The sequence below is a fragment of the Boleophthalmus pectinirostris genome, unplaced genomic scaffold (genome assembly GCF_026225935.1).
Source record: "Boleophthalmus pectinirostris isolate CB_2022bp ecotype Guang Dong unplaced genomic scaffold, ASM2622593v1 HiC_scaffold_7, whole genome shotgun sequence".
Classification (NCBI taxonomy): domain Eukaryota; kingdom Metazoa; phylum Chordata; class Actinopteri; order Gobiiformes; family Gobiidae; genus Boleophthalmus; species Boleophthalmus pectinirostris.
Genome location: NW_026571473.1, coordinates 26,011,913 through 26,037,229, shown reverse-complemented (window position 1 = coordinate 26,037,229; position 25,317 = coordinate 26,011,913). Strand labels below are relative to the sequence as shown.

General features: G+C 37.5%; 1 protein-coding gene across 1 annotated transcript; it reads right to left on the bottom strand.

The window, feature by feature from the left end:
- Positions 1 to 4,873: 4,873 nt before the first annotated feature.
- On the bottom strand, positions 4,874 to 24,909 carry hs2st1b (heparan sulfate 2-O-sulfotransferase 1b). Its single transcript, XM_020918826.2, has 7 exons — positions 24,342 to 24,909; positions 18,537 to 18,775; positions 14,798 to 14,883; positions 14,337 to 14,475; positions 13,032 to 13,129; positions 11,068 to 11,225; positions 4,874 to 8,437 (listed from the first exon to the last, which is right to left on the bottom strand). Exons 1-7 carry the CDS (start codon positions 24,466 to 24,468, stop codon positions 8,211 to 8,213), a joined length of 1,074 nt encoding a protein of 357 aa, XP_020774485.1. The 5' UTR covers positions 24,469 to 24,909; the 3' UTR covers positions 4,874 to 8,210.
- Between the last annotated feature and the right edge of the window lie 408 nt (positions 24,910 to 25,317).

The following is a 25,317-nucleotide window of genomic DNA, read 5'->3' as shown; positions in this document are numbered from 1 at the left end:
ATGTGCAAGAAATTAGCACCTATGGCTGGAGGGTTTTCACACTCTATGGTCCGATTCCAGACCCTTTTGGATGAGGATACAGAATGTAGAAGGGACTGGCTGGTCAGGCAATATCCGTGCTGGGGGTTGACACATTTTGCTCAAATACATAAAACTGAATGAACCTTTACCACAGTAATATGAGTACAGTAGTCGCTCGTACTACAATGACAAACAGCACCAACTTAAGTCGACAGCCTCGCCAAGTTCCATTGACAAAAACGCCATTCTCCTCCACAGCTTTAGCCTATAAGTCAAATCAAAGCCTCTTGTAACCCACACTACTTCTCACATCTGCAGCTGGGGCTTCACTTTCCCCCCAAACTCTAAAACTGCAGAGGCAAAGGCACATCATTAAAAGGGGGCCAAAATGTCCCCTTTACAACACTCCACGCGGCGAATTAATTTGAGAGCTGTCATTATGCAAGTGCGGCACAAATCGTCCAAGACCCAGTCAAACTATTAATAGCCGTCAGCAGCCCCGGAGCCAAGTGTGCCTGGATGGTGTCATTTGTATTGTTAATGGTAATGCTCTATTAGTTTGTTCCATTTGGCTCAGCACAGGTGCAGTAATGGGGCCCGGAGTGGAGAGGAGAGGGAGGAAGGAAGTGTGGGGATGAATGGCAGGGTTACAGCGCCCTCTAGTGGAGGACTGGAGAAGGGGAGAGGGAGAAGACCATACGTTGTTCCATATAACAAATAGATGGATTTATACAATGATAAAAGTGATTACTGTGATTATATTACTCAAAATTTACTCTGGAGGGCTTTAAGACATTTCATAACACTGTTGGCTCATCAAAAACATACCGCAGTTGTGTTTTGTTTCATTCACACAGGATATTCCTTCATTATTTATCTCCAAAGCTCAAAATGCTGTTTCTTGCGATATCATGTAGTGATAGTTTTTAAATCAATATCTACCTTTTACCTTATGTTCAGTAGAGATCTGCAATTCCAGGGCTGAAAATCATCCAAATGATTCTACCGAAGGTGTATGGACTTTAAAAACACAGTGGAGCACTTCCTAAACATGAACATGAAGAACTCAGCCTAAATATGCAGGCTATGTGTTTTAAACATGGTAAACATGAATGAAACAAAACACAACTCCAGGTCTGTTTGTGATGAGAAAATAACATTATAACAAAATATCAAAATATCGATATATCCTATCGTTTAATTTGATGATACAGTATCAATATCATGGGCTGCTGTATCAATATACCGGCAAGAGTTTTTAAAATATATTTAACTAAATTATTTTGTTACAGCACTACACTTTTGTTTTTGCTTGTTCAGAAGAAGGAAACTCGTTCATGCTATATAGAATATTCAGATTAAAATGTTTGTGTTTCATATGAACTTTGCACAAGAAGTGGTTTAACAAAGACTTTTAGTATCACAGCCATGATTTAGCCATTATTTTTTATTGAACCATATCAAATCATTTTGAAATATACCTTATCAGATCGAAAGTATCGCGCTGTACCAAGATATGTACTGTATCCTATCGACAACCTCTTAATGATACCCAGCCCTAATTATAACATAGATCAGAAAATAGCTAAATATGGGCCCTTTAATCTTGCAGAATAGTGTAAATTTTCTTTATTTGCTAGTTTTGAATCAATGCCTTTTGGATTTTAGAATGTGATAATGTCATACTCCCAGATAGGGAAGAAGAGCCAGTTTTCCCAAATGATTAAACTGTACATTGCCATGAAAAATCCAAAAAGTAAACTGATAAATGTTGAACCTGATCATTTCCATTAGTGACTAGACCTTGGAGTTTGCTATATCACAACAGAAATCAAAACGCATTCATTTCAGTATAGCTGTGTGATGTCATTTGAAACCCAGAAATAGAGAAATATAGGCTTTCATTTGGTCCAACCGTTTCGTTTTAACAGGAATGGAAGATCAGCAGATGATTAAAATAGTTAAAATGTCAAATGAACACATCACATTTGTATTAAAGAACTGGCAAATGTTTGGTGTAATTTCAATGCATGTTTAAAGCTGCACTATGTAACTTTTCTGCTTGTTTTCATGTCGATCACGTTAATGCTATGCTTAGAATATTTTGCAGTAAATATGCAGTTATTCATTTACCTGTGTTTTTGTTTTGGTTTTGCTCAAAAATACATTACAAAAACATGAATTACTGTGAACTTAACTTGGCCTGGCGTTGTTGCCTTATCGTCTTTGTGGAGATACACCAGGACTAATCTAAGCAAAGCAATAACATCTCCATGGAGACAAGCAGCACCTATGAAAAAAAGTAGTGTATTGTTATGGAAATTATACTTGTAATAATGAAGGAATTACAAGGTCAATTTGGGTCATATTTGCACAAAAGTGAAATAAATATATTACACAATGTTTATATTCTTTATCAGGGTTCAACCAAGGACAGACAGACGGAGTGGCGTAATTATCTTTTATCTTATTCTGACAATATTTGTGTGTAAATTAAATGAAAAACAAAAAAACCCAAAATGGCCTCCACAACTCTGAGAACAATAACAAAGAGCCATATTGTGTTCCTAATTAACCTCGTTCTGGTGCGTCGATACAGAACGCGCTCAGTCTTTCTAAATGAGAGCGACTCATTATCAGAAAGGAATCATCTGCTAATGAAACTAAGGCAGCCTCCAGCCAAATGCGGGGACTTTGTTTGGGGGTTGTTTGGTCCTCAAATTAGTGCAATGTAAAGGTTATGATTCGGAACAATAACTGGTGGTGCCCATGATATCAAGAATGTGTGCCAGTCAAGTACAGGGTAATTTGCATCCACAGTAGAGCTAAAACAATATATATCTCAGTCAAGTTAAAGGGCCCATATTGTGCCATTTTCCAATGTACGTATGTTATAATGTTGTTTTTCCATCACAAACATATCTGGAGTAGTGTTTGGTTTCATCTGAACATGTTTAACCCACAAATATTTAAGCAGAAGCGCTGTGTTTTTAAGATCCATATAGTAGTACATTCATATATGATTTCAGCCCTGAAACTGACAATAACTACTGAACAAAAGGTAAAGGGTAGCAGTTCTCAGAAGGTGGAACATGTGAGAATGAAACAAAACACAACTCCAGGTATGTTTGTGGTGAGTTAACAGTTTACAGGAGTCAGTTTTGTGTAATATAGGACCTTTAACAAATCACAAATGTTGCAATTATTTATATTAAGTCCTCTTTTAAATTACTTTGGATTCTTGCAGTTTATCAGTTCACATTTCAGTCTTCTCTCAAATCCTGCAGTTTTATACAATGTACTCTCTGAACAGAATCTTGCTTTTCGTGGTATTCCACTTCTGTAGTAGCCAGACTGTCGCCATCTAGTGCCTCCACTCAATTTCATTTCTTTCCTGCAACTAATCGGAATCGGAATACATGCAACGGTTTGCAAGAACCCTGGAAGTGCGAGTCCAGGCACCAGCCAATCAGCGAATACATTCTGTGTTGGCAACGATTCCTGAGATCGAGGATTAAAAGATGGAACAAAGACAATGTTTGGTGAATTAGCGACGCATTAGCGACGCATTACAGACGTCACGACCAAATAGCAGCAATTGGTTAAATAAAAAAGCATCCGCCTACCGTCGAGCGAACAAATCCTAATGCTGCAAGGTCAGACGGTTTCCGGTCTCCAAGTGAGACCGGCTGATGAATCAGGCTACTTCTACAGGGTATTAACTGCTAACATTTCGTTTGAGTTTGGTGGGAGCATGGGGAGAGATTCCTGGTTACGTAGACTTGCAGGCGGAGCGTTAGAAGTGACGTGGTATTGTACACTTAACTGAAGAGGGTTCAAATTGTGCCCCTGAGACACTGATAACTCAAACATGAATGAATGATTTAAAAATTCCTCTTAAAACTAATCACAATACATTTCTTAAAATTGCAATCTGATTTTTTTTCAGCATCATCAGTATTTTGTCTTAGGTAAATTTTCCATTCTTGGCAATTTAAAGGTCCTATATTACGCAATATTGATGTTTGTGAGTCATCTTAGTTTGCTGTTACCTAATCAAAAACATACCCAGAGCTGTGTTTTGTTTCAGTCACACATGTTGAGTAATCCTTTATTAATAGTCTACATCTCCAAAGCTCAAAATGCTCTTTTCCACTTAGTAGGGATGTAGCAATATCCAAATCTCTGGATACGCATCTCATGGTACGATATTTATTGCCATATTTTGGAGAGGCTGATATAAATGTAGAGAGGACACTTTTTTGCTTTTAAAATACCTTGATGGGAATTTGGTGTGAACCATTACTGTCATAATCTCAAGAATTCAAGTAAAAAACATAACTTCATGTTGTTTGAGCTGAAATGACTCATGGGAATATGTAGTTCCCTATGTTGATCAGCTATTGCTACTATAAAACAATGTATTTTGTGATTCGATATATTGTGACAGCCACGTGATTATTGTGAGACTTTTGACTATTTCAGTTATTGTTACATCCATACCACTTAGTGATGTCATGAAGCAGGTTAACAGTGACATTTTACCTTTAGAAACTGTAAATTCGAGGGCTGAAAGTATCCAAATGATTCTAGTGAAGGCGTATGGAGTTTAAAAACACAGTGGAGCGCTTTCAGTATTACCACATGACATCACAAGGTGGAACTGACTGTTTTCTATAAAAAGTCAGCCTAAATATGCAGGATTTGTGTGTTAAACATGTGTGAATTGAACAAAACACAACTCCAGGTCTGTTTATGATAAGGAAACATTATAACACTGATCAGAAAACAGTGTAAAATGTGTCTTTAAAGAAGGAGCTACAGGAAAAAAAAAGAATTAAAGAAACCAGGATCAGCGATGAGGGTAGTTCTGTATTGATGTTAAAAGAACAAAACAGTGTCAGTTCAAATGAATTCATAACCAGTGAAACTCCAGTCTGAATCAAGGCACTATCTCTGCGTCTGTCACATCAGTCTAACCCTGTGTCCACCCCAAATCACACATCACTTCATTTTCCATTAATAATTTCAGTTCAGTATCAAACAGCGGCCCTGTGTAACCTCTGTCACCAAATGTGTGTAGAACATGTTGTACAATTGACAACATCTCAGGAATGAATTAAAAAAAAAAATTGTCAGACAACCACCAAAGGAAGCAGTGGTCCAGTTCTCTCACAGGTTTGGTCCAAAACATGTCAGCTCCATGTTAAAAGAGAATGTACAAAGACAATGTCATCTGTAAACAAGGACTGCAGATGTGATCCCTCTGTAAAAAGTGAATGGAAAATCTGTCTTGTTCTGTTTGTTGGCTATTTTAAAAGTGCATTGCATAACTTTTCTAATCTCCATGAAGATGTCACGGCTTTAAATAGAGATAAAAAAATATGGGTTATTTCATGGCTGATGCAGATACCAATTGTTTAGAATACAGCGCAACTAATGGCCGATAAGCTCTCTTAATATTTCTGGTCCAATTTTTATGATTTTTCCCAAAGTATGTAATTTAAATGTACCTTTAAGAGAGCAGCTTAGTCACATTTTCAACAGTATTCTCTTTGTATTATAGTGTTTTTATAAAAAGATTTGTGTGTATTTCTTAAGCAATAGATTGACCAAAACAAAATATCAAAACATCTATGCTGGAAAATGTAAAGCCAATGGACGATATGCTAAAGTGTCCAAATCCAATCGATATATCGGTCAATCTCAAGCTTTAAAGGTGCTTGGTAAAAGGTAACTTGGAGGATCCACTACTTTCTTGTCTCCATGAAGATGTTTTTGCTTTGCCTGAATTGTTTCACAGTAAATTTAACTTATCTATCTCCATGGAGACAAGCAGGTGATGCCACAAGGCCAAGTTACTGGTCACAGTAAGAAAGCATATTTTGCAAGGTATTTCTGAGCAATGAAACTACGTGTAACTGAACTAATACAAGACAGATTAATGCTATTCCTGGCAAAGCAATGACTTAAATCAGACATGCAGACTTCCAGAAGTTACAGAGGGCACCTTTAAACAATAACCTTGTCTATTTTCTCATGTCAGATGGTTTGTATTGCTCAAAAATATCTTGATGCCATGCTATGGAATATTCTAGGCCAGGAGTCTCCAACCTGTAGCTTTCCATCCCCTTCCAAGTAGCTCGCCAAGCTATTTTGGAATTATACCTTTGTGCTGAACCATGGTATTTGGTTGATTATATGCCTATTACCATCGTACATGTATAATTTTAAAGCCCAACTTTATGCACTAACAAATGGACAATGGTTTGGTTTTACTGGCATCTAACTGTACCCAAAGGCTCACCCTCTTTCTTATAATAATCTCAATTTCTCGCAGCCACTAAAACGAGCTAGCTCTCTGGCATTTTTGTTTTGTAAAGGTAGCTCACCAGTGGAAAAAGTTTGGAGACCCCTGTTTTAGGCATATTTCCATGGAGACAAGTGTCTGAAAAGTTACACAATGCACTTTTAACTTTATAATCATATTTGTTAGTGTTAACAAGAGCATCAAATAGCATAAATTTTCTTTTACTTTGAGCTTCAAATCATGTTGGGGTTAGTTAGTGTTAATACAAATGTTCAAAAATGGCCTGGTTTGAAACTTCATTTGTTGAAGCTTACAAAAAAAAGACAATACTGAAATTTGACCAAAAGAAAATCCTGAAAAGGTGTGCTTCACTGTACAGTACAGTGCAACTACACAGTTAATGATCATAATTTGATGACAGACGTGCTCCAAACAAGTCAGGTGATGATCTGTAGAGAAAAAAAAAAAGCACAAAAAAACAAAAAAAGTTTCAAATTTAACACCACACATTCCAGGTAAAATGTCATGTGTATTTTCTGAGAGCTCACAGGAAAAGGAGCAAGCGTGATTAAAACTAATTACAACTCCAAATAAGTTTTTGATGAAGGAACAATGTTATTTCATGGTTAAAAGCTCAAAAAAGTCAAAATTGTGTTCTTTAAATGTGCACGGTGTAACTTCTAAGGTGGAGGGTTGCTTGCTTGATCTTATTTATTTGCGTGGAATGTTCCTCAGTACAGCATTAAACATATCTGCCTTGCATTTACTCAATTATAGGTGTTTTAAAGCTCAAAAATACATGAAATACATTGAAAAATATAAGTTCTCACTATGTGCTGGCTTGCTTCTCCATAGACATGACCATTAACTTGTCTCCGTCAAGTTTATTTCCATACTGTGAAATAATCCAGGCAAAACAGCAACATCTCCAAGCCAAGGAGACACCAGAAAAGTTACACAGTGCACCTTTAAGCTCTTCCACAAATTGAATTATTTTGCTTTAGGATATTAAAGGTAATTTTAGCTGAATAGGCAGAAAGGTTGATGGTTGAAGGCTGTGAAACAACGGGCCATATGTATCTGAAGAGAATGTTGGTGTGAAAACTTTGATTATCACTGCACTACAACTCCCACCAAGAATAATATTTGGCTTTCCAAGTACCACTAAAATCTAAACCCAGACTACATCAGGTCTAAATTGGGCCTAAACAATGACTAACCCAAAAGAAGACAAAAACAATATAGATTTGAATTAAACAGATACTCAAACTGCAGAGGACCCCATGTACTACCAGTTACATCATTATAGTATAAGTTACTTTGTGTAGTTTGATCCTATCAACTACCAGACAGGACAGTACCTAGAAATCTCCCAGATAGATTACAGACCTTTTAAAATATTCAACAGCTTTGTTCATTAATGTTTATTTTAACCAACAAGTATCAAAGATTTAAAAGAACTTTCAAAGTGTGTAACCCTGTCTCATTCAAAAATATTACGTTCAAACTTCTAAAATGTTTATTCAATTTATTCATTATTTAGTGTTAAAAAGAAATAGACCTATATAAAAACAAATTATTTTGAAATGCCACTGGATGTGAGATATGAAACAGACCAAAAAAATGTTGGTTTAGAGACAAATTCTGTAAAATTCAAAACTACATCTCTGCTTGATCCAAGTTTTTCATGTCGAGTTTCCTCAACAGCTGCACTGGCGGGAATAAGAAAACTTTCCAATGAACTTCTCCACTTTCAGGAGAGCTAACTTCCCCAAATATAAATTTCAGGGAGCAGATTCCAGCATTCAGCACTAGACAAACCAGCGTCTCTTTTGGACCAGTGTTTAACCCCTTTAGTGTCCAGAAGAAGTCCAGTGTCTCAGTTGACTTTGGGGTAGATTTTTTCGTAGAAGAAGCTCTGCGCCAACACGTACAGCTCGCCGTCCTTCTCCCTGACAGCATGGGCACGCACAAACTGGAACTGTTCAAGGGCAAACTCGTAAAACTCATTCTCCATTTTCCAGATGTTGGACTGCTGCAGTTTCTTGATGGTGTCTTGGGTCGGGGCCTTTTTCTCCGTGGTCTTCCTCAGATGGGACTTCTTTCCTGAATAGCATGGGAGATAGATTTAAGATGTGGTGAGTGACATACAGGGGCGGACAGAGCAGCCAAAAATTGTATTCCAGTAAGAGTTGCTTCAAAACAATATTACTCAAATGGAGATGAAATGTAGTGGTCCAAAAAATAGTAACGGAAAGAGTAACTGTCGAGATGAAGTCTAAGTTATATGTACATGTCAGTGGAAGGACAAAACACTCAATGCACAAAATCTGGAATTTTCAAAGGATAAACACAAAAATTAGACAAACTAAATCATATCTGAAGGAGCAGGGCAAGAAACACAAATATTCAAATCGATTAGGCTTACTCACAGTGGGAAGAGTAACCCAAACTTTTACTCACTGTGTTCTTTCTATAAATATATTAATCAAGTAGGAGTAAAAGTAAGCCGCTAGAAAAGTACTGTTTTTACTTTTGATACTTACTTCCAGGGCTGTGGTATTATTAAGCATTACATTTATACAGTGCCGGTCAAGACACCCCAAGTGCTTCACAGTTCATTGTTCATTCACTCTGCACCTGGTAAGCTACTATTACAATAGTAATGCCTGAATGCCCACTAGGGATGGGTATTCGGTTAAATTTTCTTAATCGTCAGGAGAATTAACAATAGATTTTCAAGTAATCATTAACATTTTTATATTAAAATTATCATCACTATTACCAATCTGCATAATTAAATAAACTGACCTTTACAACATATAAACCATAACCACTATAGAGCCACATCAGCCCGTTTGAGATTATAATGTGTTTAATGCAGCTTTGCCACATTTGTTTACCTTTTACAAAAATGAAACTTAAAACCACATGGCTAATTTGCACAAACTAAAAGCGCTGCTCTTAGCTCTTAGCGTAGCTTTTTATTTAGCAGTCATTTCACTCACTTTATTTATGCTGGTCACTTTATTTTGGCTACGGTTGTGATGAAAAGACTGAAAAGTGTTTTTTGGACACATGCACTTTATGTTGCAGTAACCGGGATACTGTGTAAACATGCATCATGACGGGACACTGATGTTCATGTAAACACACTCAATGAGTGGTACAGTGATCTCCAAGGAAGTGCGCCAGAGCCGAAACATGGGACTGTGAGACTGCAACTCCAGTGTTTCCACTGCCAGCCTCATCTCTTTACGCTACGCACAGCAACCTACATTTGGTTTGTCGATTAAAATGAAAGTCATCGACGAAATTCTTAACATTCTATTATCGATTAGTTGACAAATCATGCCCATCCCCAGTAGCCACAGCTGCTCACGGGCAAACTGATGGAAGCGAGGCTGCCAATCTGTGCCATCAGCCCCTCTGGGGGTACCAAACACTCACGCACATCCCACTTTCATACTAGGCAATGTGGGTGAAGTGTCTTGCCTAAGGACACACCAACAGTTATTGCTACTGGCGTCCCCAGCTTAGCTTCTGAAATCTGACAAGATGAGGCTTCGACAAGCTGGTACAGCCACATGATCACATTTTAATCACATTTTAATCAAGACTGCAATTTGGTAATTTGTGACTGACAGTGATCAGCTTGGGTCTTTTTAATGGAGAAGTCTACAGCCAATCATCTGCTACTATTGGTTTGGAGCACTTTTTTTTGGAGCCCTAACTTGCCATTGCCAATGATTAAATGACTGTTCAGGAAAGTAATACTGAAATCCATTATTAGCTGTTTTAATAAGACAAAATTAAATAGTCTCAAAAGTTGATGAATTTGAATATGAGAGAAAATTATTATTTTTGACATATCGCCAAGCCATATACGCATTACGTTTTGCTTCAGTATATGAAGAAAAAAATGTCTTGACGTCCTGTCGTTTTTGCTGAGAAACAGTCCATTTCCTGTCACTTGATTTGTGTATTTTAATATTCTTCACATTGAATAATGCTATGAAATACTATGGTAACACACTATTTTGTTTTCTCCTCAGCGTTTCCAGACATTACTTGGGTATACTTTTGGCCACTCTCCCCCCACCCCCTGTTAGTGATTCAGTGGAATAAAATAGGTTCTTGTCCATTAACTGCACTGGCATCAAAACAAAACAGTTGTGTGGGTTTATTCATGATCTATGACTGGATTTGGACATTTTTCGGTACTGAAAGAGCGAGTTTTGTCCGGTAAGTCAATCCAAGTGGAACACCAAAATAAATTTATGTCTTATTTTGATTATAAATTATATAAATGGGTTTTAAATGGAAAAAGCTTTAATGGGCCTCATCAAACTCTGCAGGACGTCAAAAAGAAAAGGAAAACGTTTCTTAACGTTGTAAAAAATGTTTTCTTTATGTTTATGTCTTCAGTGTATGGCACTTAATGACATCCCAGAATAAAAAGCGCTGTACCTGATTTTTATTCCATGTATTTATTCCTCACATTATTAATGCACTAATAGCATCGTAATTACTCACTTTCAGTGGCATGACACCCACTGGTAACAACTAGCGTGCTGACAGTTCACTAATTCCTGGTTTGCGGTCTTATTTTTACCCCAAAACCAGCTTTTATAACACTGAGCTGAACGTGTTAAAAGTTTATCTAGTTTTGGTCAGGGATAAAACTGTTTCAAACTTTTTTTTTCCTGAACATAGCAGGTCAGATGACTCAGTACCTGATTTGTAGAGCTCTGTGGCCCCTTTAAAAAACCTGGGCACGGCAGCCTCCAGGATCATGATGAAGTCCTCCAGTTCCTCGGTCACTCCCACCAGAAGATACTCATTCACCAGGTTCAGCTTGGCCTGCTCCAGAGCCCAGTGGCTGCCTGCGTTCCTGCAAAGTCAGTTCAATTTATTTTTATATTGTCCAAGATCACAACTGCACTCGTCTCACGGGGCTTCACACAGTTCTTGGTTTATCCAACAGAAAGTTAGAAAACCAAACAGTGAAACAGGCAATGGAAAAACAACTAGTCAAAGAATGATTTATATTGTACATTTTCAAATACAGTATTAACCAAATAATAAAAGGTGAAAATATGGTGACTGAAATCTGAAATTGTTTATTATTTGTTTTTACATTTTGATTGAATAATGCTGTAAAAATGGTATATTGTTCTCAACTTTCTTTTCTTTTCATCATTCAATTGAACCAGCAGTATTAGAACAAAACAGTCAATGAAATAATTACAAAAAGATTAGAATTATACAAAACATGTGGGCCTGTTTGCATTTTTGTAGCGTGTTCTAGTCCAGGGTGCAGGAGGAGAGCGCAACATGAAGATCAGGCGCAGCATTCAGTCTGTTTCTGTGCTTTGTCTTCATTTTTGTGAGCACAGAAAATCCCAATTCACACATATATGTAGTAGTGAAAGGAATAAGCATAGAAACACTGGCCCTACTGAGGACAGGATATTCTGAGGAAATGTTTATCCAGAATGACAATAATATATTCCCTGACTCGCTCGCTCTCTCATGTGTCAGAACTGTATATTGTAGACCTATACGCAGATCGTGACAAGGCAACCCAAAAAAATCTCTTGCGACCCACCTGAGGATCGCGACCCAGTCTTTGGGAAACAATGCTTTACATCAAGGAACCACTCGCCTATTCACACACATTCATACACCAAAGTACACGGAGACTGGAGGTGATGGAAGTTAAGTGTCTTGCCCAAGGACACAGCAATTGAATTCATCTGGTTGAGCTGGAATAGCACTGCCAACCTGTGAGTCAGTAGATTTGACTGCTCTACTGATGATGTTTATGTCAAAAGTGGGATTCAAATCGCCAGCCTTCAAATCCCGCTTACGTACTGAGCTACTACCAACACAGTCTGTTATAAAAATGTCTTTCTGTGTGTGTTTATGTGTGTATGTGTCTGTATAGCCAGAATGCAACTACGACTGTTTTTTTTTTTATTTGACTAGTCACATTTAGTTGATTAACTGTTGCAGCTTTGAAATCTCTGAAATCCCCAGTGGGACAAACACATCACACATCACATATAAACAAGTACAAACAGTGTGAGACAGGCCTGGGTCAGCTGTAGTCCAATGATTGGTCACTGTTCAATGATAGATACTCTATAATGAGCTTTATAATGAGCTTTAGACACAGCGCTCAATGTTCTAATTTAAAGGACCCATCCCCCAACAACAGTCACACACACACATGACCCTAGTGACTACACTTATTGCAATCACAAGGTACTTAAAACACAGAGCATTACATCCTATGTATGTAGCATCTCAGAGAAAACTAATTACACACAAGTAGGCCTGGTTTCACTCAACTGATTAGGCTTAGAGTATCGATGGGTACAATAAATGCATATAAGTAATAAATGTGATTTTGATTGGGTGTATCAGAATCAGATTTGGGTCTGTGCCTTGGTCTTTATCTAGAGCTAGCCCAGAGCAAGTCTTTGTTGTAATATAATATTGAATAATACAGTGATTGATAGGCTGTGACTGCACCAAAAATGCAAAAATACATGCATGTGTAGGCTAGCTGGGTTGTGTTGGAAATTAGCCAATATAGCAAGAGCTTTCTTCTTGAGTAACACAAAATATGCAGATAGGTTTGAAGAAGGTTTGTTCCAACGTAAAAGTGCTATTAAAAAGTAGCGGGTCTCACCAGCACTCAGAGTGGTGTCCACAGAAGAAGGGGATCTGCAGCCACAGCTTCTCAGGAGCACAGTCTGAGCCTCCAGACGCTACGCACTCATCAAACGTCTGAAACACAAACAAGATGGTGAAGGCTCTATGTAGGACTATAATACTTAATGAAGTAATAGAAATGTGGATTATTGTCTATGATTTTATTTTAAATATTGATAGTTGAACACAAACTGATTCTAACATTTCTGAATTGGATTGGTTGTGCAAACTGTCTAAATGTTTAGCATATTGCAAGTCTGATTTGATAAATGATGACCATTAGACTGATGAAGTCTGCAGAATATAGTAATATAGCATGAATCATTTTGGACATATCAAAAATCAAAAATATCAAAAATACACAAAAAGAAAGAAAGAATATAATTCAAAAGGGCCCATATGATGATGTTTAGGGGTGGCAGTAGCTCAGTGGGTAGTATTTGTTCACTGATCCAAAGACTTGCGGTTTGTATCCCGCTCTCGACATAAAACATCCAGGGTTGAGCAGTAAGATCCACTGACCCCCAGGTCGGTGGTGCACAGATGAATGCTGTCATTGTGTTCTTGGGCAAAACACTTAACACACCTCGACCCCAGTGTCTGCCTACACTGGTGTATGAATGTGTCTGTGAATGGATTCCTTGATATAAAGTGCTTTGAGTCATTTGAAGATGGAAAAGCCGGAAAATGTGACCATTTACTATTTTCTGATTTATGTTATAATGTTGTTTTCTCATCACAAACAGACCTGGAATTGTGTTTTGTTTCATTCACACATGTTTAAAAAACAAATCCTGCATATTTAGGCTGAGTTCTTCACAAAAAACACTCTTTTCCATCTTGTGATGTCATGTGGCAATACAGGAAGTGCTCCACTGTGTTTTTAAACTCCATACACCTTCTCTAGAATCGTTTGGATAATTCTAGCCCTAGAATTTTCAATATCTACTGCACAAAGGTAACTCTTAACCTGAAAACCCATCAAGTAGTAGACAGACTAATAATAAAGAGTTACTCAAACATGTATGAATGAAACATAACACAACTCTTGGTATATTTTTGAGCAGGTAACAACATTATAACATGGCTTGAAGCTCACAAGGGTCAATTTTGCGTAATATATGACCTTTAATGCATACTACTTTTTTTTTCTGGAGGAATTGTTAGCATTAGAGTACTTTGGGACACTTAGCAGTATACTTTGATAAGAAATGATAAAAGATTAGACAAATAGCTTTACAGATTAAACAAAAACCACAATGATCAGCTTTCCATATCCTACCTTTTTATCCCCTTGCTTCCTCCTTCGTAGTCCAGGCCTGTAGTCGTCTCCAAACCTCAGGAAGTAGTAATAGGACACCAGGCGCTCTATAGGATCCCTCACCACATTAATATACAACGGCTTCCCTTTCACTCCATACCTATAGACACATAAAGCATTCTCATTTAAAAGTGCACTTGAAAACTCAGACAGCCTCTCAATGCTCTGTGAACCTAGTGTTTATTGTACTTAAGAGGGAGCCTCTTTCCATTAGCAAAAACACAACGCAAGAACACTTAGGATAATTAGCTTTGATGACTGAAATGATACAGCCAGTGGAGATAAGGACAACAAAGCCATTAATCAACACTGCAGCATTAGCATTAGCGGTCAATAGGAGATCCCCGCTATCTGGAGAGCTAACTGTTTCCAACTCATCTGGATATGAACGCTATTAGAGTAAGTGGGAAATACGGGCGTACTTGGAGAAGTCGAGATAGGCGACATGGCCGTGGTAAAAGCCCGGTTTCATCTCTTTCCAGGAAGTGACATTTCGGACAAAGCGCACCTGTGCACAAGGACAGTGGAGAGGAATTAGTAACAAAACAGGAAGATAATACACATATTTTTAGACAACACAGACTAATACAGTACAAGTGGATTATTAATGTTAGGGCTGAACAAGAGTATTTCCATTTTAAAAGGGAGCATTTGAGAACACACCCATGGGCATTATCATTTAAGAACAGACTGATATACAAAACTAATACAAAAATCCCATGCATTTCAGAACACGTTTGCAGAGGTATAAACTTGTCATGTCGACTGAAAGGCATTAAACCTGCAGCAGTTTATCACTGACTGAGCTTTTTTTTTTTTTTATTTAAAAAGGTACATTGTGGATCTGGTGGAAGGTCCTTCAAATGCTTTTCTCCGTGGAGATGTTATTGCTTTGTCTGAAATGTTTCACAGTATGGTATTGAACCTTTCTATCTTGATGGAGATTAAATCAAACCAGGTCAAATCTGTGGAGAGACAACCCCGCTGACGGTGAGAATGTTGTTTTTCCATGTATTTTTGAGTTATAAAGCCACTGGTGATTTAATAAATGTAAGGTAGAACTGTTTAGTTGTTGAATGTCATGCTGTGCAACATTCCAGAGAGAGCAGTGACGTACAATAATAATAATAATGATAATAATGCATCAGTTTTATATAGCACTTTTCTGGACACTCAAAGATGCTTTACAGAGCATTATTCACTCCATACCCGGTGGTGGTAAGCTACTAGTGTAGCTAGAGCTGCCCCGGGACAGACTGTTGGAAGTGAGGCTGCCAATCTGTGCCACCGACCCCTTCGACCACCACCATCACGCGCACACACACCACTTTCATACCAGGCAATGTGGGTGAAGTGCCTTGCCTAAGGACACAATGACAGGCACTTGATTTTCCCAGTGGTCTCCTATCCAAGTACTAACCAGGACCGGCCTTGCTTAACTTCTGAAATCTGATGAGATCAGACTTTGACAAGCCGGTCATATAAACAAGCAGGTGACAGACGTCCAGCGAAAACGTTTCACAGTGCACCTTTAAATAAACTGAATGTTTTTATTCAAACATGTTATGAGCAAAACGGTATGTTACTTTGCAGCTATTATGGAAAATCTCAAAATAACAACAGTATGAAAGTGGTATGTGTGAGTTATGGTGGTGGTCGGAGGGGCCGATGGTGCAGATTGGCAGCCTTTGCCTCAGGGCAGCTGTGGCACCAATAGTAGCTTACCACCACCGGGTATGGGGTGAATAAATAATGCTCTGTAAAGTGTCTTTGTGACATATGTCTGTGAAAAGCGCTATTAGTCCTTACTTACATATAGTTATATCGACATTGATGCTGTTTTGATATACTAATTTTATAATAGTAATAATGTTTATAATACAAAAAAATATGCCTCAAAATGCTGCAACTTGTTTTATATAACGAAAACTGGGCAAGCTTCTAATCTTTCTGTACTTTTTTCCCTTTTTTAATATGCTGGGAATATCAAAATATTCATCACTGTGAATATCCAGACTCAAAACACTCTTCTCTCTTCTCTTTTGATGTTAATTTTATGATGATTATTTATGTTTTGATTTGTTTGTATGCTGATTTTAATGTGTTTCTTATTCTGTAAAGCACTTTGAATTACTTTGTGTACGAACTGGGCTATACAAACAAACTTGCCTTGCCGATCTCCCACCCTAACCTTTAGTGTCTTGCCCATGGACACTACAACAGCATAAACGGAACAGAAACCAGATGAATACGATCAAAGAGACCACGACATCAAGTTAAACAAACATGCTTCTCATTATACTGTCTAGTGGAGGGGGGTACTCGTAGTAAAACAATAGCAGCGCCAAGCCTTAAACAGAAAAGTCAGACTGGCATGTGCACACAGTAACAACTTTGGGTTCTGAACACCTGTAGGTAATATTTCATAATGTCCTGTGGTTTGAGTTGAAATTATGGCAATGTCAAAACCTGGATTTGGCAGCGCTGCGTGGCTTTCCTGGAAACAAGACAAATGTTCCTGTTGAAATGAAACGATAGTGATGTGTGGTGTGGTGCTTTATCCTCATTAAAATAATAATAATGATAATCAGTAGAGCTCAGCCTGTAGTGACATGGCGCTCAGGATATTACCTTGGCATCGGAACCAGATTTCACCAGCACAAAGCCCCGGGCTGTTTACTGTGTCCTGGGCTAAACCACAGCTGTGCCCGTGTGGGGTGGATGCGGGGTGGGTTTGTGGGGTGCCATGAAAAGAGCGGTGTCAAAAAGTGGGCGAAAAGTCAATGCGCCACTTTGGAAATTGTGTGAGAATGTCAAAGTGGTCAAAAACAGCACCCCTAAAGGCACAGCAGTACTTTTAGCTGACAACATGAAGCTTTTATATTTTTTTTAACACTAACACAGAAAATAATTAAAGAAAGGTTTAATAATACTGCCAGTACCAGCATGCAAGCCGCTCTCAATGTTATGGGAAAAATATGACCTGCGTAGCTTAGTGTGAAAAGTGCATTAAAAGGTATACTGTGCAACTTTTCTGGTGAAGCAGATGAAACCATCAGACCAAGTTACAAGTCAGAACTGTCAAAAGGCGGCCACACTCAAAGCAAGAATTAATTAATGGTTTTAAATGCATTTTGAACAATATAAACACATCTGTGAGGAAATAAATGCTGGAAATATACGTTTAATGCCTCTCTACCGAGCAGGTGGCTGCCATTTAAAACAGAGCTGTTAAATCGACTTTTTAGAGGTTTTAACCATGTTATAGTTGTTTTCTCTTCTTGTTTACCCACTGTTGTATTCAGTGTGATTCATGCATGTCTGAGTAATCTTTATACTCAAGGCACTTTTCCTCTGATCTACCCCCCATTTTCACCTCCACCGGTACACGCCCACTGCCCTGTACTTACATCACTCACCAATTTTATCATTGATGTAGTTATGAAAAAAATATCTGCTACTCGCTACAGTGATCTGTGGCTATACATAGGAGGCGCCGAGAAGTCTGCAGCTCTTTGTTCTGATGATGTTTACAGCAATGACAGCTCCCGTTGTGCACCGCAGTTTTCGGAAGACTCCAAATTAATTTCTTTTACTAAGTCATTAAATGTGTATTAAAATAATTATAGTAACTGAATCATGTCAATTAAAATGCCATTAATTATTATATAATAGATTATAACTATATGGCAGACAAAAACACAATGTGTCTTCATTCAGATAATCATTTCATCACATAAGATCAATAGGTTGACCACAACGTTTGACGATTAATCAATGTAAAGGCACTGAATACTGCTGTTGTATGACAAATTAAACCATGGATGCAAAATGGCAAAGTGTAACTCAGAAATCCTGTAACTGTCCTGTTTGAGAAACATAAATGCATTTATAGAGGGCTGTGCAACTGTGTGCAAATACAGTCAGTTCTAATGGTCAGCTTGGGTCTTTTTAATTGAGAGGTCTACTGCTAATCCTAGCAATCAGACTTTAGAGGATTTTTTGTGTGTGTGTGTGTGTGCAATTTTCATTTTTTTGTGTTAAATGTTAATGATTATGTTTTTTATAAAGACAAAATCAACTTCAGTCAAACATGGTCTCAGTCCTAATCCATGGTTTAGTTTAGAACGTAAAGCAAAAGAATAGCGTCCCGGCTCTGACCTGGTCTTGTAGGGACATGACCGGGTTGTTTTTGCTCGTATTGATGTGAAGAACGTGGAAGTTGTTCTTGGGGCAAAGGTCGTATGCGATGTTGGTGAAGGAGGTGCTGCCGGTCTTTGGGACCCGGTTGTAGATGATGACAGTATCGTCTCTGTCTGATGTAACAGCAGACTCTCTCCCCAAAGACTCGCTGTGCCTCTGCTCCACCTGCGCCACCTCATGTCTGGCTATGGTGCGCTCTGAAACACAACAAGGACAACAAGGTAAGGTCAGGGATGGAATGCACTGTCATAAATTATCACTAATGACTGTCTTACATATGATCTGTTTAATTTAGGTTACACTTTGGACATGGACACCTTAGCACTGTGTTAGAACTTCAAGGGTCCATACTACGCCAGTTTTTGATCTATATTGTAATATTGTTTCCTCATTTAAAAAAAACATACCCTGAGTTTTGTTTTGTTTGTTGTTTAACACACAAGTCCTGTATATTTAGGCTGAGTTCAACAGTTTCTCAAACAGAAAACACTCTGTTCCATCTTGTGATGTCATGTGGTAACACAGGAAGTGTTCCACTGTGTTTTTAAACCTCATACACCTTCACTAGCATCATTTCAATCATTTCAGCCTTGGAATTGCCAACCTCTACAGAACTAAAGGTTAAAGGGAGCTGCTAACTTAAAACTTGAGCTCACAAGAGTCAATTTTATGCAATATAGGACTTTCAAAATTATATAAGTTAAGGGAATTGTATGTAACTTTCTGCATCACCTGCATGATTCCATGGAAACAGAAAGTTAAACCCTCACTTTGGAATATTGTCCATGGAGATAGAGAAGCAAGCATTAAAAGGCTCTCCAGCAAAAGAAATAGGTTCACTCACAGTAAGGACATGTTTAGTAGGCCTGTATGAACACAAATTTTGAAGTACTATACATTTATTTCTCAAAAAAAAACCAATTATGTGCAGTACTGTTAATGAACATGAGCTGGAATAAATATATGAAACACATAATGACCAACAGGTATTGTTCTATCTAACAAATATTAAAGGATAAGTCCATGGATAAGTAGCATAAAGTAGTAATTATCATGACGGGCCTATGTTTTCTATGCAAAACAAACAACATCTAAGTTGAAGTGAAATCCCTCAGTGGTCCAGGTAGGATCAGAGTGAAGGAGAACAACACGGAACAACATGGTTTTATTTTAGTCTATTTTTCAGCTAAAAAGTTACAAATGATTTGAATTGTGAATGATTAATAAAAGGGAAAAATGTGTTTATTTTTGTTACTATATCACCCAGCCCCAAGCAAGAGACTAGGATGTTTTGATGTGCAGATCTAGGCATTAGATCTTTTTGATTGCAATAATTTATTTGGCAATTTTACATTTATGAACCGATTCTTCCTGCACAGCCTGAACAAACATCCCACTTTTCCACAGTAATGAAGTTGTATATTTCCACAGTCTTTAGTGAGTTGTTTACTGTTTTCCTCTGGCAGCAGGTGGAAGGGCCAACAACCCCGCAATAAAGACAAAGAAATAAACCGCTACTTTTTAAATTAAGGACACAGAAGCTAATTAGCCAGGCTTAATTAAGGAAACAGCCTAGCCCTCAAAATACAATACCACAGAAACAACTCATTAGGGCTTCCATGATAATATTGACAGGAGGCATAATTAAAAGTGTTGCTCTCAGCTCGCTTCGGCGCAGTGTTAATTAAAGGCGGTTACAGCAGTGGCCTTCGTCTACGGCTGCTGCTCATTCGCTCCGCTCAGAAGGAAAACATATGCACTGGGAGAAAATAAACATGAAAGAATAACAATTAAGAGCCGCAGATTGTAAACAAAGAGCACAATTACAGCGTTAAAATAATACGGTTATAAATGGGACTAAAGTGAGCTGGTTTGTGCATTGTTGTGTCTGGACATGAGTTTATGAAATTAAATGAAGTGTACATTGTCGTGCAATAAGAAGACAAAACGATATTTTCAGGAATTTAATTGAATAAGTCTTAAAGGACTCATATTCCGCTAGTTTCTGATCTATAAACATACCTGGAGTTGTTTTGTTTCATTCACACATGTTTAACACACAAACCCTGCATATTTAGGATGAGTTCTTCTCTCAAACAGAAAACACGCTGTTCCACCTTGTGATGTCATGTCGTAATACAAGAAGTTCTCTACTGTGTTTTTAAACTTTATACGCTTTCGAGTTAGCATGTTGAGCTTTGGAGTTGCAGACAGACTAATAATAAAGAGTTACTCAAACATGTGTGAATGAAACAAAACACAACTCCAATTCTGTTTTGAGGTGGTCCCATGGGACAAGATCTTATGCTGGTGTCACAAGATCTCACAAGACAAAACTGCCACAAGATTGTGCACATAGGAGAAAAAATTATCTCATGAGATTTCCCCCCTGAAGTTACCTTTGGGTTGAACAAAAAAAAAAAAGAGAGAGAGAGAGAGCGAGAGATAAGAGCTGTTGAGTTACACAATTTGAGACGATGTAAGTTCCAAAAAGCAGTAGTACAATGACCACTGAAGTATTACATAAAATAAATCAAAATAGTGAAGCCAAAATTGTGAAATGGATTGCTCTACTTATTTATTACAAATGTCAAAATCTCGTTTTGTCTCATTCTTGTGGACCCAATCTCGTGGTTTGTTTCATCTCGTGAAAATTGTGTCTCTTCCCAATCCTAGGAGGTAGCATTAGAACACAGTTTAAAGTTCACAGAGTCAGTTTTGTGTGCCTATAACCATCACTGGACTTGCTCTGCAGTCAAATTATGTTCACAACAAACCTATGGCTGTATTAGAATTATATTCAAGAGGCATACGGACTTCATTTGTTTATTTTCTCATTGTTAATTTGTGTTGCTGATTGCAGAGGAAGTTCTAACACATAAACGCCCCTATGGAAACAGAAGTGTAGTTTATAATATTTTCCAAATGCAGACATTATTTAAGTTTTAAAATGTGAAATACATAACTCGAGGTCACCGAAAAGCATGTGAATTAAGCCACATGAATGCATAATATGAGTTCTTTAAACCTGGGGTACCAGATGGCTACTATAAAAGCAGAACTTAGTGACTAAATATAACTGTTACTCACCGTTTACAGATCGACATATTAAAATCCCTACTGTCTCTCTCTGCAGTGTGAAAATCAAGTATTCTAGCTAACTGTAACTGTAGGGCAGGGATGACGGAAAGAAAAAGTAATTACAATGGAATTTTCTATTTAAAAACAGTAATTATATCTTTTATGAGTTCTCTGAACATGCACAGTTCTTGTAATTTAGAAAGTGATTTAGTTTTCTTTTTTAATGAGAATACAGTCAATGCACTTCTATATGCAAACGTGAACATATGGCACTGGCCACTTTTCACCACCCACACCCCCATCTGTCAGCCTCAGAGAATGACTATGATAAAGAGTCTGAAGAAGCAGATAATAATATTATTATTATTATTATTATTATTATTAATAATAATAATAATAATAATAATAATAATAATAATAATAATAATAATAATAATAACAATGATAAATAATAATAATAATAATAATAATAATAATAATAATAATAATAATAGAAGATTAATGTAGCTTTAGTTTGAAAATTGAGGTATTATGTCACATTGTCCATTATTTATTTAAAGCCACAACATCAGTATTAGGGCTGGAAATCACAGGGTCATTCATGATTGGATACTATACACAATGCATGACTCACAATATGGAGATACATGCCATAATCAATATATTGCTCATGGTACTCTGACATACTTTGATATATCACTATTTTTAAGAACTAAATACATTTTGGCACCAATATTTATTTGTGAAACTGCTACTATATCGAGGCCTAATCAAAACCTAATCAATATGGCTACGTATGTTTTGAAACATATCAAATGATTATTTACTAAGTTAAGTTTATTTTGCTTTTCTTTTTTACAAAATGATACTGCTTGGGTGCAACAGTATGACGCCATGTACAGTACAGTAGCAGACTAACCAGTTTCCAATGATCGCATGTGCACAGTTTAGACACATTAAATTAACATTTGAGGAAATATTGAAACAAACACTATTACAGGAAGTGTTTGTAGATTTCTGAGGTTTAACATGATTTTCCATTAAAAAACAGATTATATAAGTTGCTTGCAGAGCACATGTTACTATCTAAATAATTTGAATATTGAGTCCATTCAAATTGCTATTTCAATTTGACTGTGAGAGGCTATATTATGTGCTTCTTTCTAGACAATTACGCACGTTAACTTGAAAAATCTTGTAATTCTATGTAATTAAGTTGTTTAGTATCAGGCTAGGGTCCACAAAGTAAGTTTTTAAATGAATGAAAGCAAATATGCGCCCCCACTTGCCCCTACTGTTATTTATGACCTCTCTGTTTCAACACGTCCCAGCCCAATCATATGAAAGCAGTTTAGTTTGAGATCACTGAAAGTGCAACATAGTAATTGCAGTATATTGTAACTGTTATTTGGAGATATGAAAATAATGAAAAGAATATCAAGCATATAGTCTATACATGGAAAAAATGATTGACAGTTGACATCGAAAAGACCAAAACATCTAGTGTTTCCTTTCTAACAAAAGTATAAAGTTATATATCTGCACCTTTGTGGTTAATTGCATAGTCCATTTATGTTTAATGATAGACTTTATTCTAGGGTGACCAAACATTCCCATTTCTCCAGGACAGTCCCAGTTTTGAGCCGTGTGTCCCCTGTCCCAGCAGATTTATCCAAAACCACTGATTTATCCCAGTTTTTATGTGAGAAATGTTCCTGGTGTGCCTATTTTTAACCAATTTGATGCCTGCCAACAACAAAGAGAGGCATACATTGTCATTTGTATAGGTAAAATACAGAAAACCTGCTTAAAAATGCCCAAAGCACAAAGTAAAAGTGACTGTACTGACACGTGTTAGTCGTGAATGGGCCGACTACAGAACAGTTTTCCTTAATTATGCACTTGATTCATAATTTTATTATTACCAACCACCACAAACCAGGGGTGTCCCAGGCTTTTATTTTGAAAATCTGGTCACCCTACTTTATCCTCAACCAAGACATTTTATTTGGCATGTTTAATTCCATTATCAGATGCATTGTTAAAATATTGTCTGTATCAAGATTAATGCAAAAACATAAATAAAAATATAAATATAATACATTTTTGTCATTACTGTCCACCCAATCAGAATAACACAATAAACCACTATAAAATTTCGAATCAGTGTTTATAGCTTCATTTGGGTGACTGGATTTTCAAACTTCAAAAATTCAAAACTGGGACACAAATGGGTTGGGATGGTAAGTATAAATAAAACTGGGAAAAGGCCGTGTAAGATTATGCATTCTCGTGTCAGTCATGATCTGAGGAACTTCTGTCGCTGCATTTTTTTACTTTATAGTCATTCACAAACACAGATTTCTGTATTTTGGCTAAACAAAAGACAGTTTAAGATCCTCTTTATGGTTGGCAGGGTTCAGATTAGTCAAAAATTGTGATAGTCCTGGTTTAGAGTTGATGTAGTCCTGGTTTAATCTTAGGTTAGTCCTGGTTTAGATCAGATTGGCCAAAAATAGGGACATTTCTTGTAAAAACCTGGGACAAATCACTGATTATGTATAAATCAGGGGCCACAGGGCTCAAAACTGGGACTGTCCCGGGTAAACAGGGACGTCTGGTCACCTTAAGCTTCATTCAAAACTTTGACAGACCCCTCCTGTGAGCTTTGATTGTTCTTACCCAGTTTGGCTCGGGACTCCTCTAGCTGCTGGATCTGGTTTTCAATGAAGACCACGGCCACTCCAAACGCGAGCAGAGCCAGGAGGTAAAACTTCGGGGCCATCATCATGATCCGCAGAAGAGCCATCAAACTCACACGCAGCCTCTGATCCCTGGTGCTGGAGACTAGCCCCGCTCTGCAGCCTGCTACTGCGGCTAGGTACCACTCACTTTTCACGATCAGCCCTCACTCTAAGCCAAACAAAATGCATAGGATTGACTAGCGTTTGTGCTTCATGTTTCCGAATGTGAAAATCGTAGTTATTTACACGACGCGCTTTGATTTTTTGCAGAGAGCATCATTGCTAAACAGCATCACCCAATCTGGCACCGCTACTCTTGCTAAAAATATCCACTATTTTCTACGATTTCCATTCCGGTTTAGTCTTTAAAATCTGTCAGCTGTACGAGTGCAGTCTTAACGTGTTTCCGATCCGTAAAATACCCCAATCAAACGAGGAAAAGTCGAGGAAAAGCGTCTCTAAAGTCCAGAGTTGAAGGACTGTAGCATGAGTTAGCCTAGCATTGTTGACTTCTAAGATTGTTTTCTTCGGCGAGACAGTGCGCACGCTCACGCCCTCTAGTGGACCGGAGCACTGAAAATAAATACATTTTAATATTTTTTTATTTTATCTGAGGCAGTTCTTCAGTTATATTCAGTGTTGGGAAGGTTACTTTTAAAATGTATTGCCCTACAGATTACAGATTACATACCCCAAAATGTAGTTTATAGCGTAATCCATTAAATTACTTAAAGTGAGTAACGTAATCTGAATACTAGAGCCCGACCGATATGGATTTTGTTGTGACCGATATGAAACTGATATAATGGGAGTTGGAGCTGCCGATAGCCGATATAATCGCCGATATATTTAGTGATGTAAAAATTCACTGTAAATCTTGAATTGTTTAAAAAATTTAGGTTTGGCTCTAGTGG

Bases quoted from the DNA above. Each gene is read 5' to 3' on its own strand.
- hs2st1b (XM_020918826.2), bottom strand. From the start codon at position 24,468: ATGGCTCTTCTGCGGATCATGATGATGGCCCCGAAGTTTTACCTCCTG. The intron at 18,776-24,341 runs GTAAGAACAATC...GTTGTGTTTCAG, and splicing joins GGAGTCCCGAGCCAAACTGG to AGCGCACCATAGCCAGACAT. The intron at 8,438-11,067 runs GTACTGAGTCAT...CATGCTATTCAG, and splicing joins CACAGAGCTCTACAAATCAG to GAAAGAAGTCCCATCTGAGG.